This window comes from Pollicipes pollicipes, unplaced genomic scaffold, assembly GCF_011947565.3.
Source record: "Pollicipes pollicipes isolate AB1234 unplaced genomic scaffold, Ppol_2.1 Scaffold_6686;HRSCAF=7923_pilon_pilon_pilon, whole genome shotgun sequence".
NCBI lineage: Eukaryota > Metazoa > Arthropoda > Thecostraca > Pollicipedomorpha > Pollicipedidae > Pollicipes > Pollicipes pollicipes.
The window spans coordinates 46,023,644-46,038,238 of record NW_023596921.1 but is presented as its reverse complement, the minus strand read 5'-3'; the positions used below and the strand labels follow the sequence as shown (position 1 = coordinate 46,038,238).

Below are 14,595 nucleotides of genomic sequence, written 5' to 3'. Positions count from 1 at the left end.
CTAAGTTTGTTCGGCGGACTACCAAAACTTGCCGCAAAATCATGCATCAAGTACTCGAAGCTCCCACGAAATTTGCCTTTTCGCAATCGATGCGAGGCCAGAACATAACGTAGGTCTGTGCAGTTGCGGGCGCAGATCAGCCAGGTCTCTGACACATCATTGGCAGAAAGATCTTCAAATTAGAGCAGAATGCTGCCCGGTGACACCAGGCCGGAGCTGACACGCTGTCCAGCCGCGGGTTCTGTGGGTGGGAAGCCACCTACATGTGCAGGTGGTCTCCGCCGGCGACCCGCCGTCCATGGCCACCGGTGATGTCATGATGGGTGACGTCACGCCCGTCGGTGACGTCAGCGTCAGGCAGCCGAAGAGGCTGGCCGGCGGGTACAGCATGTGCAGCGGCAGGCCTTCCCCGTACGGCTGGCCCACCAGTGCCGAGCCAGAGCGTGAACACGAGGCCGGGTCCAGCGGGTCTGTCGAGGCGGCCGACGACGAGCACTAAATGCTTATGTCTTCTCCCAACAGCCAATCACACGCATGGCAGAGCAAAGGCGAATATCGGGACCAGAATGTTTTCGCAGATAAAAACCATGACGAACAACTAAGCCTGTGTATTCGAAGTAAAATAGCAAATGGCAGATCTTATCGACCTATTCTGCAGCTTAAATCGAGATACGCCGGAGGTCTGTTTTCTAGAAAATTATTTTGCTGACTCCCGGCTCGACAAAGCCGTCACATTGGCCGCGGTGATCCGGGACGCGGGCGGCCGAGTTCACTTACAGTCGGCAGGGGAGGCCGGTAGTGTCACCAGGCCGTACGGAAGGAGAGACGTCGGCAGGAGCGGCTGGTCGGGAGGCGCTGGTGGACGATCCGAGTCAGCGGGCGGCGGCGGCGGCGGCGACCGCTTCCGCTTCGTGAGGTTGAGGGGTCCGTCCTGCTGGGTGGCTGCAGGCCGCTCTGCTGTCGGGGGTATAGAAGTCCACGAGCACGCCTGAAGCGGACAACATTGCTCAGCAGGCCCGCCTGACTGGGGTCGGTGCTCCAACAACAGGGAGATAAGCGGTACTAATTCATATGTTCGTTAGGGCAAACTTTTTAAGTTTCCTGGACATTCGTGGTCACTAATCAGGCTCTTATCCATTCTTGGCCCCATTACAACCTGCAAGCCACGGCAGACTTTGACTGTTACGTGATCGAATCACTTCGCTGCGAACAGGGGACGCAAATTGGTTCACGTTAGCACCATTTCTAACATCATGACTAATCGTACCTACAGCATTTCGGGCCACTGACAACTGACTGTCCATCCACTGTCCACTGACTGTCGAACCACTGACCACTGTCTGTCGAGCCACCAGTCACTGACTGTCCAGCCACTACTCACTGACTATCCAGCCACTGTTCACTGACTATCGAGCTTCTATCCACTGACTATCCATACCACTGTCCACTGCCCGTCGAGCCACCGCTCACTGCCTGTCCGTCCACTGCCCACCCCCACTCAGATCAGCACAGAAGTGCGTATTTTACATCCCTATATGAACTCTCACGTAACGCTTCACCAGATTATCGCAGATGAGTCCCACCAGGTGCCATGTGATCATAGAGGACCCTCATCGGATGAAAAGGACTCCCGCCGGGTGTGCAGGGCCCTCACCGGGTGAGCAGGACCCTCGCCGGGTGAGCAGGACCCTCACCGGGTGAGCAGGACCCTCCCCGGGTGAAAAGGACCCTCAACGGGTGAGTAGGGCCCTCGCCGAGTGAGTAGGGCCCTCACCGGGTGAGCAGGACCCTCGCTGGGTGAGCAGGACCCTCGCTGGGTGAGCAGAACCCTCGCCGGGTGAGCAGGACTCTCACCGGGTGAATAGGACACTCACCGGGTGAAAAGGACCCTCACCGGGTGAAAAGCACCCTCGCCGGGTGAGCAGCACCCTCACCGGGTGAACAGGACCCTCGCTGGATGGGCAGGACTCTCACCGGGTGAGCAGGACCCTTCCCGAGAGAGGGATCCCCACCGAGTGAACAGGATCATCGCCAAGTGAACAAGGCCCCCGCCGGGTGAACAGGGCCATTACTGGGTGAGCGGGACCCTCACCAGGAGATTGGAGGCCGGAGGCTGGAGGTTGAACCCCTCTGGCGGCGCGGCGTAGCCTGCTCCGGCCATTGCGCCGCTCAGCAGCGGGTACAGCATCAGCGGATGCGGCAGACGCAGCGGCTCAGCCGGCAGCGGCTGCTGAGCCCGCTCCTGGCCCCGCCGCTGCCGCTGCTGCAGCATCTGCCGAACATAGGTACACGCGGGCTGATAACACTCCACATCGATAGCGACGAGGCTGAAGGTGGGGCTAGCGGGCTTTCTCACGAAGCCAGACTGGCCAGTCGCTAACGAACCATCCACTGGACAGCTCACACACCCCAATAACTTGACCATCCGCTGGACTCAGCATATACTGCAATAACTGAACCATCCGCTGGACTGCGCACATGCTTCAATAATTTAACCATCCGCTGGACTGCGCACGTACTCCAATAACTTAACCGTCCTCTGGACTGCGCACGTGCTCCAATAACTTAACTATTCGCTGGACTCTGCACATACTCCAATAGCTTAACCATCCGGTGGACTGCGGACATACCCCAGTAACTTAACCATTCGCTGGACTCCGCACATACTCCAACAGCTTTCTTTTCGACGCGGAACGCCGTTGGCACATGTCGAAAATATTGAGATAAATTCGTGTATGCGGTTATGACTCGTAGGAAATTATAACGTGTCTTTTCCGTACAGGTGGCTTTATGGCGCAGACGACAATGCCTGGCACAAATCGATAGATAGTCAGCATCGATGGAGTCATTTTCACTCGAGCGGCTAGCGAACAGATGGTGAAGCATGCTTCATCGTTGGGCCCATTATTGTGCTACTGTCATGAGAGCAATATCTAGGCATAACTTGACGTGTGAGAAATCCAGCAGCGAACGGTTTGATCTCTCCCGTTGGCATTCGACCCCAAATAATGTCCACCTTACTGCATGGGAAAAGAAGCGCCAAAATAGGGCTTCCCGAAAAGTACAAAGCAACCCCTTTTGGTGAAACGGGAAAATGACCCTCTCAGTCAGATCAAGGTTAAAATGCTGGCCTGGAACGAAAATGAGGTAAATCCAGGTTAGAAACGGCTCCTGACCTTGCTTGATCTCGAAGGCTTTTTCGAGCGATTCAAAGTGACCTGTTTGCTTTTAAAATGTTTTAATGCGGATTTCATGTTACTGGTTTTATATGTGGCATCACGAATTTTACGTGCCGTAAGCATTGTTCTACCAGCCTTTAGAGATGACGTCATAGGTCAATGAATAGGTGCGATATCCGCAACATCACTTTCACGACGGCAGTCACTTGTTCTCTTTGGTCTCAGAACGATCGATTGGGAAGATGTGTGCCCTCCGTCCACCGAGGGTTCTAAGTGATGAACCTAGCGGCTCTATGCCACTTTATTTGGGGAGAAATTCAAGGGGTGATATTTTCGTCAGATTCTGTGACGTCATGCCAATGCACACACTCAACACCGTCATGGTTGGTGTGCTCTTCACAACATTGCAGCTCCCACGATGTGGGTACACGAAGTCACAGATCTCAGACCACGGAGCACCTGCATCTGAATATTCATGTTAAGGGGGGGGGGGGCCAGCAAAGACAACCGCATACGATGGGCCAAACGCTTCGAAGAAGAGGCGGCGCCTCGCACGACGTAAAATGAGCAAACGCAGCGGGGCGGATCTGGTAAAGGTTGCAACGAAAGCAGTGAAAGCCTTTCAGTGAGTTATCGCAAGCCCATTTGGCATAGTAAAGCTGACGTTGGCAAAGCGCTAAGAGAAGCCGGTATCAGGTTCTGGAAGAGACACCACCCCAGTTTGCAACCGGGAGGCGGACAAAGAGTTAAAAAAAACCTTCGCGGTCGGTCAGAAACATGTCGGGAACGCTTTGAATGTCGTCATGCAGTACGGGGCACATGCCATGTATGGCATATCCATAAGCCAGAGAGTGCTTGCGTTCATTGTGGGCGACGGGAAAGTCAAATACCGTCTACATTTCCAGCCAAAATGGAAATGTTCCCAACTGTACCTCCAAAATTCCGGTCATTATCGCGTTGGCTTACTGCAGCGCATTGCGGTGTGGTGGGTCAATTTCGAGAGGATTCTGCGAATCGGCTCACATGAAAAGTGCCACCACTGAAACCGTCACGCCAGCATGGAAGAAAAGTGTAGCAGCGCAAACACCAGAGAGAGTAACATCACCAGACAACGAAAAAGTAGCATCTGTTTTCAGTTTTGGCCGCTGGTTACCCTCAACAACAATTCGTATGTTTGCCAGCTTTGGCCAGTCGGAGTCACGTTCAGGACACCTCCTCACCGGGGAATTCACACCCTGCGCGAGCTTGACGGTCTGGGCTGGCGAGTCATCTGCTATTTGTTAACTGAACAGTGAAATGGACGCTATGAACCATTCGGTTATGCTGTATTTCTTGCTGCGTGCGTTTTTTTTCTAGCGTCGCATGAGGAGGGAGCCATGTACAATTTCAGTACGTCCCAAAAACGAAGTGACTAACAGTTACTGAAACATAAGTAGGCTGCAAGCGTAGTAAGCTCCAATGTCCGTTTTGATTCATGTGACTTTGTTCAGCAGTTTGAATTTTCCGTCGACATTTATCTGCAAAGTGATGGCTTAAAATTTGGAGAAAATGGGTGGGAGCGACGATGAAACATAAGATTATGAACGGAGCGTGCACGGTATAAAAAAGAATAAGCATGAGCCTGGCTGTTCAAAATCTCTACAGTCTGCCGTATCTCTAACATGACGAAAACTATGCTCACTGAACCCGCCAATGATTGTGACCTCCATCTACAAACGCAACGTATGTGCCGACTGATGTGAGCGAAGATGCACGTCAGGGTCTGCTGGGTCCGGCATTAATAATGACTCAGTAGCGCAACAGAGAAAACCGGAACTGATTGATCTCTTTCAGCGCGAGATGCCGCCACCAGAAATCCGTAGCAGATTGCCCTATTCTGGTACCATAATCAAAACAAGCGGCGTGAGGCAGAACTGTCGGATTCGGTCATGTCTCCAGCTGATCCGTGCACGTTCGGAATGTTGGTTTAACCCGCACGGCGCGCCGGCTCACAGAGCGCCGACCGAGAGCTGGTGAAAGCCGCCTGAGATCAAAGCACGGCTCATTAGATACGCCAGCGGTAATTGTCGGCGGCGCAAGGAAACGCATCCCGCGACACGGCCTCGGTAATTGTAACGGCGTGGGCATACACTGGCCTCGGACAGTTCTGACTAATTGGTAAACATCCGTCAATGACAATAAACACAGGCAGCGCTGAGTCACGCGGCCATGGCCAAAAGCGATCACGCCAGATCAGCAATTAGTCATGCAGGATTACAAGGAGTGGTGAGCGGTGAAATAAGTTTTGTAATGGAGACGGGTCGTGCGATGTGATTCAGCCCCCCTCAACCCGGATGATAACCAGATGAAGTGTGGTTCTCGGTAAACCGTTGACGCCAGCTTCGACCACCCTGTCGTGAGACACCTTCAGCGCGCGAATGCTTTGGGCCACCGCGGAATTTAAGGATACTAGAAAACCGTCACAGGTCTGGCGCTCGCAGTCAGCATAATGATGATGTCACAATGCCCAGTCATGACGTAACGTAGTTATCATCTACAGGACGTCCCATTCATGGCGGGTTCGGGTCTGGTCGGGAAGGATTGTGCTGCGTGGGGCCACTATCATACAGAAATGCGGCAGGCTACAATAAAACAAACATTTTCGGTGGTTAAGGGTCGAGGGCGTCAGTAGGCCCCTGCTTTGATCGAGAGCAGGCCCCTACATGGTGCAGTGGGCAGCTCGGTCAGACAGATACAATGGATGACTTCCAGCCGCTGTACAACAGGGGATACCCGTTCTGATTACGAGAGTGTCCCATTGATATCTAGGAGTAGGGCCTCTCGTGAACGACAGGGGGCCTCAATAATTAAGGATAGTGTATGATGAAGAAAAAAACACGGCGAAAGTCCCATAACGATTGAGAGAAGGCCCCACCATTTGCCATGCTGCAGAGTCCTTGGATGGTGGAGGTCTCTGGCACGGCAAAGTGCCTGACCATGGTGGAAACAGGCATGCTGAAGGGGCAGGGCACCCTTGTTGCGACTGAGAGGCTCTGTCTTGATTGCGAGAAGACCGCAATATTCAAGCTGAGCAGTAGCATACGCTTGCAGCCAGTTTTAAGATGATACTGCCAAATATCTTGAGCCGAATTTCTGGGCCTTTTATCCGCCTGGCGGTGGACAGATAATTATTTTAGCTCTGTTACATCTCAGAACACTAAGCGACTGACGACATGGCAGCTACAGCTGAGACAAATATGATAAATTATTTTAGGAGACTTGTTATACCCCTTTCAGACCATATACTTGTTCATAGGGTAGTGAATTTAACAAGTATCATCGCAACAAAAGCATCGTGATGTGGAGATATATTGAATTATTCCTCAAACGTGTCGTCTATTGCACAATTCTGACAAGGCATATTGTCTACCCAAAATTCCGAGTATGGACCTTCTCATTCTCTGATCTGTATGACATATGTTTAACCGCATCATTCCTCAACGTAGGCACACTTTTATCTTAAACACTACTTACACCCTCAACAAAACATCCACCGCAGTCTGTATATCCTCAACAACCTCAAGCAATATCAGCCTGCAATATGGCATGCAGACAAAAAATAAGTATCTTAACGACACTGCCTTAATATAATAGCCCTAGGTTGTACGCTGCGTTGTAATACTTAATCTGGATTATCCGTTCAGCGGCGATACAAAACAACGATCAAGCAAAGTAAACACGTTACTTTCGTTTGGAACATGAAGTAACACACCGATAATATATTAGCCCATGTTGTTATTTTGTTTATTTTTAGTTTCGTATTGTTCTGGAGACCGCCACAAAATTGTTCGCGTGTTAACAGTAAAAATGTGCTGTTTAATGCATTACCTTACAAATCCATTGAGAACAAACGCTTTAAAAAAATGCTCCAGATAATTAAAAATGGCCCGCATAACGAGGTGTTGGGCGAGCGATGCAATGTGGTACGTGATCCGACAAGCTACTACAAGACAACAATATTGCAAAATGTGCAATTTTATGGCGCTTTTCGGCGACACCGAGATTTCTTGAAGCACTGATGCATCAGCTGTTGTAAAATACGGGAAGTTAAAGGCTTCGTTAACATACATATGTTGACGTTCCGAATAAAACACTTAAATTCCGTACGGTTTGATATAGAATATGTTAACTTGTTTACTTTTGATTGGTGTTGGTCAGCTACAGTTGCCACAACATGACTGAAATCACAGTCACGCCACTGAATCATGTTGTTCGCACGACATTGTTACTAAAGCCCAATGGTACATTTTTCTCCTCGAAGAGCATTGCTGTCTTCCTAAGACAATCCTCCCATCAGAGCAGAAGGCAACAACGGCTGGAGGTGTCTCGCCGTGCGCGCGTGATCCGCCTCCCCGCCGTGGCCGCCGGCGGGAGCGGCTGAGTCAGGCGAGCTCTCGTGGTGGGAGCGGGTTCATCGCGTCCGATCTGGCTTGGCGCGCCCGGCAGCTGCGCCGGCGCCCGCGGCCCGGCCTCGATTCAGCCCAGATGCCGGCGATACTGTTTGAAGAGACGTGTCGGCACAGATGTCGCTGTTTAGCAGCTGTCATGGCCGGTCTTATCACGCCCGGGCTGCACGGAACGCCGGCCGAACTGGGGAACGCGGCTTGCCTGCAGTACCGGCCCGAGCTGGTCGACCCGGCTCAGCAAGCCAGCACTGGATGGAACCGGGCAGCAAGGCTCAACCCGCCGGCATCGGGCAGAGCTGACGAGCATTCTTCGTCCTTCATCTTCACGCGCCGGGTGGAGCCAAAGGGCATTCGTAGCTTATCCTGCCCACACTGGCCGAAGAGGAGCAACTCAACTTGGCAGCGCCGTCATTCCCCGTCACTGGGCGGCCCTGCTGTGCCGCATAACACCGGTGTCTGCGGCACAGCATGCTTGACCACCTGGCAGTTTGGTGGTTTTCTGGTCCCCGAGGCGGTCTGCCAATACGTGACTAGGGTGGGCGTAAGCGGGAAAATCTTGACAGGCCATCCCTTGAATCAAATCGAGACAAACGGCGTAAGACAATTCCTTCGAATGTAGGAATGATATGTGACGATCGGTCTTTCATTCCGATGATTTGGACGCGCTTTGCACCGATCACGATGGCCAGGGCTCACTCTTCCAATCATTGCGTCATGACGCTTTGGAGCAAGCTATGCACTGCAACAGCAGAACACGTAGCTGGTACGCATTTCTTAACGAGAAAATGAAATCCTGTTTCGTGCATTGGAGCACAATACTTTAATTCTTGCTCGAAACAATGACGCCATGCAAAGCGCAGTATACTCTTAACATTCTCTATCCCCAACGACGCTGCCACGTACGGGGGAGGGAGAAGGTGTGCTCCTAAGCGATCCCCTCTGAGCACTGATGAAGGATTAACAAGCACCTGGTCCCTTACATTCGCTTCTACACCCAACTGCATCGCCTGGCAGTCGATAGCTCACCACGCTAGGCATGTCAAGCTCCAATGTGGGGGTTCAAATAACGTTACAAGTCACATCAAACAAGAACTGATAAGACTGCCGTATGAGATCGATAATGATTCTAAGAAAGGCTTCCTATGTACCACCCATGTGGCTCTACTTAACTTTAACTGGTGACTTTGCCGCATTCATTTCTCATTTTTGTCTTCCGCCCCTCGAAACTATGGGAGAAATGCTTGCTGACAGTGCCCGGAAGCCAGAAATCATTGTCGATGAAGCCGAGATACCCGCCTTACCCGCACTACGGCGCCAGGCGGCCAACGGTCCGGATTCTAGCAGCCTTTGGCTTGAATCCATGCCCATCTAACTCCCGCCCCAAGAGCATACTCTTGTATCGATTTGTCATGACCGGTTGGGGCTGTCAGAATTGATAACACCTAGCTGTTCGGCACCTGTTGCGCAGCGTCGCTACATTCCCGGGTCAGGTTACAACCCCTGAGACAAAGCGACAAGTGCAAAGGATCTAATGGCACCAGCGCACGGCTAGTTGATGGTCGGGAATTACTGACATTGCTCGCCCAGTGCACGACATCTTACCAATGTAAGCTCTTTCCATAATGCATATGCATGTTTTATTGATACAGCCTTTCATTAGGTGGCTTTTGTTGATTATATCTCCGTTGACTACCGAACACCTACCGCGTCTCAAGAAAAGTTTAGCAAATAACGTGCGTCCCAAATGAGACAAACATCGGGAGCGCAGATCTTTGAAATGTAAGCTAAGTGTGATGTGTATATTGTTTACGCCAAAACGACGCACACAATGACGCACAAGGGTTTCACAAACCTATCGTTTAGCAATGTTCGTGCACGAGCTATGTTTGGGATCACGTAAAAGTTTGTTGAATTGGGGTGGTCCCCACTGAACAGCAGCTGTTCGTTCCTGTCAAATTTCCAGGCCATTCTGGCATAATTCTCCACCGTTTGCAGTCGACACTAATGCACGGTCGACGATGACTTATGCGTCCATTTCGATCTCGACTAAGGTAAACAACGATAAATCCGTTCTGCCGTTGTCGAAATCGCCACTCCTCGTCTGATGCCTGCCCAGCGGACTGAGGGCGTTCCACTACACCCGCTCCTCGTCCGATGCCCGACCAGCGGACCAAGGGCGGTTCGCTGCACCTCCTCCTCATCCGGTGCTAGAACAGCGGACTGAGGACAACCCACCGTACCCCCCGCCCCTCCTCCATTGTTGGATGCCTGGTCGGCGGATCGAGGACGATCCACTTGTCCTCGTCCTTGTCCTTGGTGGGATGGGGACGTACCGCACCGTGAACAAGTCACCGTACCCCTCCTAACCTTGTTGAGGCCTGGCGAACCACAGCAAGCGTCTGTTGAAGGCGCCGTAGAGATTACCGCCTCGTTCATCTTCGCAGAAACAGCGCAAGCGCAGCTGAACTGAGGTAATCGCGGCGGCATGTGTGACCCTCCACCTAATGTACCGCCCCCGCCCCTCACACAGGGCGTGCCACCGTCGATCATAGAGGTCGATTAGTCGCCGTCCGACGGCTTCTGGCACTCGCCGGAACTCAGCTTGCGTCATACTCGAGGGCCTATGACGTCACGTGGCTCCCGGACAAATTACAAGGCGTGCATTGTTTATGCCAGGCACCCAACGACTCACGCCGATGTGAAGCCACACGGAGTCCTCTTCTCAGCTGCAGTGACCTCTTACACGACCGGAATTCCCAACGTTTTACTGCTGCAAGCAGACATGTATGTGTATTTGTAGCCAACATATCACCCAGTGTCCGTATTGTCAGTTTTCATAATTTGCGTGGGCTTCTCGCCCGTTTAGCTATCTCATCGCACCCCGTCTGGGCCTAGCCGGCGCGGAACATCAGCACACGCCTCCTCCTGATGCCCATACAGCACCTGATGTCCTGAGCCCGGCAGGAGACCCCGCAGGGTTGCACACCTGTTAGTACCCCCCCCCCCCCCCCCCCCCCCAGGTCTGTACAATTGTAATGGTTTGAATTGGCCATGGAATCTACGGCATACACAGGATATTTTAGATCCCAGAACGTCTTGGATCCCTGCTCTGAAAACAGCTCCTCGGTGCTGGTGTCCCAATGTCTCGATTTCTCCGTTGTCAGTCCCGCTCTCCCTGCTCTCCCCGGCGGTCCAGCGCTCTGCTCTCCCCTCTGTTGGCGGTCCAGCGCTCTGCTCTCACAGTGCTGACGGCGGTCCAGCAATCTGCTCTCACAGTGCTGACGGCGGTCCAGCGCTCTGCTTCCGCAGTGCTGACGGCGGTCCAGCGCTCTGCCCCCGCAGTGATGACGGCGGTCCAGCGCTCTGCTCTCCCACTGTTGATGACGTTCCAGCGCTTGGCTCTCACAGTGTTGACGGCGGTCCAGCGCTCTGCTCTCCCACTGTTGACGGCGGTCCAGCGCTCTGCTCCCGCAGTGCTGACGGCGGTCCAGCGCTCTGCTCCTCGGTGCTGACGGCGGTCCAGCGCTCTGCTCCTCGGTGCTGACGGCGGTCCAGCGCTCTGCCTCCGCAGTGATGACGGCGGTCCAGAGCTCTGCTCTCCCACTGTTGACGGCGGTCCAGCGCTCTGCTCCCGCAGCGTTGACGGCGGTCCAGCGCTCTGCTTCCGCAGTGCTGACAACAGTCCAGCCGCCCCCCCCCCCCCCCTCTCTCTCTCTCTCTCTCCCACTACTGACAATGCCCGGTCGAGAGCTCGACACTGGCCCACGTTGATCCACACACCTCGGACCAGCCTACCGACGCCTCTGTTTGCCGACTCTCGATGGAAGGGGGGGGGGGGGGGAGAGCGCGTCGCGCCGGCCCTCATTTCCAGCCGGACGGCCCGACGAGTTGACGGGCCGGAGCGGCCTGTTGTCCTCGCGCCGGCCGGCCTCGGCCTCCACAAAGGAGCGTTTCTGGCACGGCGTCCCGGTGTGAGGACGCAGTGGCGTGGGAACTCATTGTGGTGCTTTCCAAACAATGTGCTGCTTCGCCGAACACTGCGCTGTGGGGCTGGGTCAGTCGCGCAGGGCAATGTGTGGTGGCCGCTTCAAAGCGCGGGCATCAGGACTGGTCGCGAAGTATGGGGCGGGCGGGCAAACAAAACATCCCCTTGGCAGGCGGCGCTAATGCGGAGCAAGATAGCGCAGCTGCACTGCTGCTGCTTGGCTGGCCGTTAGGACAATGAATTGCCGACAGTCGACGCATTTCACACTCCCGAAATCCCAGATACTCATCTGCAGATCCGGAAAATCATTAATTTGTCACGCTGGCACGTGTGAAATTCATCTAAATCTCGCCGCAGAACTGTTCGACAGATGAAGGTAGCAGTCAGCCAAAACTCACAGGTATTGATTAACTGGCGGGAGCGCTCCCGCCCCCCTCCCCTCCCCCACCCCTCACGCTCCGGACGGCAGAGAGGCGTAGCATAGATGACGACCCAAATTCAGCTCGACTGGCTGTGGTAGGTTTGCCGTTCGGTCTTGATGCCAGACGTATTGGCGATCGGATCGGTTCACGTTGAAATCAAGTCATTAATCTTAAGGTAAGTCTTTAAGTATCTTTAGGAACATATCTGTGTTATGTAAATCAAGCATCTTTTGTATATTTCAGAAGCTGTTTAGGGTTATTCTGTGCTGATCTTCGCTTGAAGTTGGTTTTGCGTGTACTTTTATTAGACGGCTGTAATGTACAGGAGAAGCAACCAAATTCTATGGTTCTGTTCACACTAAGAATCATTTGTACGTGTATTACCGTCTCACGGTCATCCAGCCTTTCTCCTCTCATGTTTTTCGAGTGACTATGTGTTCCCGCATCAATACGCTTGCATTTAAAGGTGTGCTTAGGTTGATTTTTAATTGACTCTCATGCTCAAAAAGGTGTGAAACTTGTTTTTACAAGAATAAAAAATGTAAGGAAGCGGGTTTATGCTAAAACAGGTGGCATTCCCGTTGTTTCGCATGTCCGCTAATGAGCCTGTTTGAAAGTTGAACTGGCCGAAATAAATCACCTTGACCTGTTAGCTCAGCGGAGTGATTACATGTATTCAGAGAGAGAGTCTTTGCCAAAAGTGTTTAAGGTGCCTCGCGATGTCGTGGCACGGTCACTCCTGTGTCATCCAGGCTATTAGGATCAGTTCTCAGGCGGCTGTCAATAACAAACCACATCAGCGCGACATGGGCGTGATCTCACAAGACCCTCTCACACAACACCCGGCTCGGAGTTCCAACAACCGGGCGGGGCGTGATCTCACAAGACACTCTCACGACACCCAGCTCGGAGCTCCACCAGCCAGACGGGGCGTGATCTCACAAGACCCTCTCACGACACCCAGCTCGGAGCTCCACCAGCCGGGCGGGGCGTGATCTCACAAGACTCTCTCACAACACTCGGCTCGGAGCTCCACCAGCCAGACGGGGCGTGGTCTCACAAGACTCTCTCACAACACTCGGCTCGGAGTTTCGCCAGCCGGGCGGGACGTGATCTCACAAGACTCTCACTCAACGCCCAGCTCGGAGCTCCATCAAACGGACGGGGCGTGATCTCAAAAGACTCCCACACAACACCCAGCTCGGAGTTTCACCAGCCGGGCGCATCGCCGTAAAAAGACACTGTTCACGACAGCAACGCCGAAAATATGATTCACCGACCTTCAGTTGCTCTTGTTGCTGCTGTTGCTGTTGCTGTTGCTGTTGCTGTTGTTGTTGTTGTTGTTGTTGCTGCTGCTGCTGCTGCTGCTGCTGCTGCTGCTGCTGCTGCTGGCTCAGCTGGATGCTGTGTTGCACCAGCCGCAGCTGCTGGATCATCTCCTGGATCCGCTGCGGCTCCAGTTGTTTGTCCAGCAGCAGCGGCATCAGATCCGGCGGAGGCGCGTTCGCCTCAGGTGAACCGCCGTCTCTGCTGGATGGTGTTCAAGTTATGTAGGTCAAATTGTGCAAACTCGAAGCTGAGTGAACTCTTTCAGCCAAATCCACAATTAGGGGAGTGATCTACATCCCACGGGCGCTGCTTCATCACGTTGCTTATATTTCACCTGTCCCTGATTTAAAGCGATATCAGGATATACTGCCCTGCCAGCGATTTGTTCATCGCGCTGATCCACAACTAAACCATCGTGCCTGCACATCCAAGCATGACCACGTTTCACAAAACGTGCCAAAAGACGACCGGTCACCGCTCCGTATAACCGAAGTGATCAACTTCCCATCTAATCGACGCGCATCTCCAGCGTTTGAAGCTAATCTTACAGCGGCGATGCCGAGTCGTCCACCATTTTGGCGGCCAGTCGGCGCAGCACGGCCTCCATGTCGCGCCGTTGCGGGGGCGGCTCGGCCGTCACGGTTGCGGTCCGGTCGACCTCTGTGACCCCGGGTGACCTCCGTCGCCCGTCAAAAGCCGCCTCTGCGCCCAGGGGGAGCTCGTACAGCTTGAATGGCGGCGACTTCCGCTTGGAAGACATGGCACTGAAAAGAGACATCGGTGGACGGTCGGTTAGGTGACGCAATTTCTTGAAACGCGCCGGGAACCCTGACGTCTTCAGACAAATGTCAGGATTTCCCAGAGACATGTGCAGCATGTTTGTATATGTTAGCAAAGGCGGACTCTCACTGAACCTGGGGAGCATCGCTCTGGTGAACATTGCTCGTTACCTTGAGGAGGAGACCCCCCCCCCCCCTCCCATTCTACCCACCCGTTGGACTCGCCAGCCTGCGTTCAAATTTGGATAAACACGCTGCCTAATGCATGCTCGGACACTCCGCGAAGGATGCAGTGTGCAGCCACGAGAATTACTCATCATACCAGGGCCTTCGAAGAAACCGAACAAACATAAACAAACGCCGAGCAGAGGAAATAATTTGCAGCGGTAATACGATAACTAAACAGTCTTAGACACCCACGTCAATCGCCCGCTGTTCCAGGAACTTTTGGAAAAG

General features: G+C 53.3%; 1 protein-coding gene across 1 annotated transcript; it reads right to left on the bottom strand.

The window, feature by feature from the left end:
* Positions 1–136: 136 nt before the first annotated feature.
* Positions 137–14,120, bottom strand: LOC119108430 (forkhead box protein P2). The gene is made up of 6 exons (XM_037232001.1): positions 13,909–14,120; positions 13,312–13,558; positions 2,093–2,272; positions 778–988; positions 264–470; positions 137–192 (listed from the first exon to the last, which is right to left on the bottom strand). The coding sequence occupies exons 1-6, from the start codon at positions 14,118–14,120 to the stop codon at positions 137–139; spliced, it is 1,113 nt and encodes a 370-aa protein (XP_037087896.1).
* Between the last annotated feature and the right edge of the window lie 475 nt (positions 14,121–14,595).

Bases quoted from the DNA above. Each gene is read 5' to 3' on its own strand.
- LOC119108430 (XM_037232001.1), bottom strand. From the start codon at position 14,120: ATGTCTTCCAAGCGGAAGTCGCCGCCATTCAAGCTGTACGAGCTCCCC. The intron at 989-2,092 runs GTGAGGGTCCCG...TGTCCGCTTCAG, and splicing joins CTCCGGCCTCCAATCTCCTG to GCGTGCTCGTGGACTTCTAT. The intron at 471-777 runs GTAAGTGAACTC...CCGCCTCGACAG, and splicing joins ACCGGCCTCCCCTGCCGACT to ACCCGCTGGACCCGGCCTCG.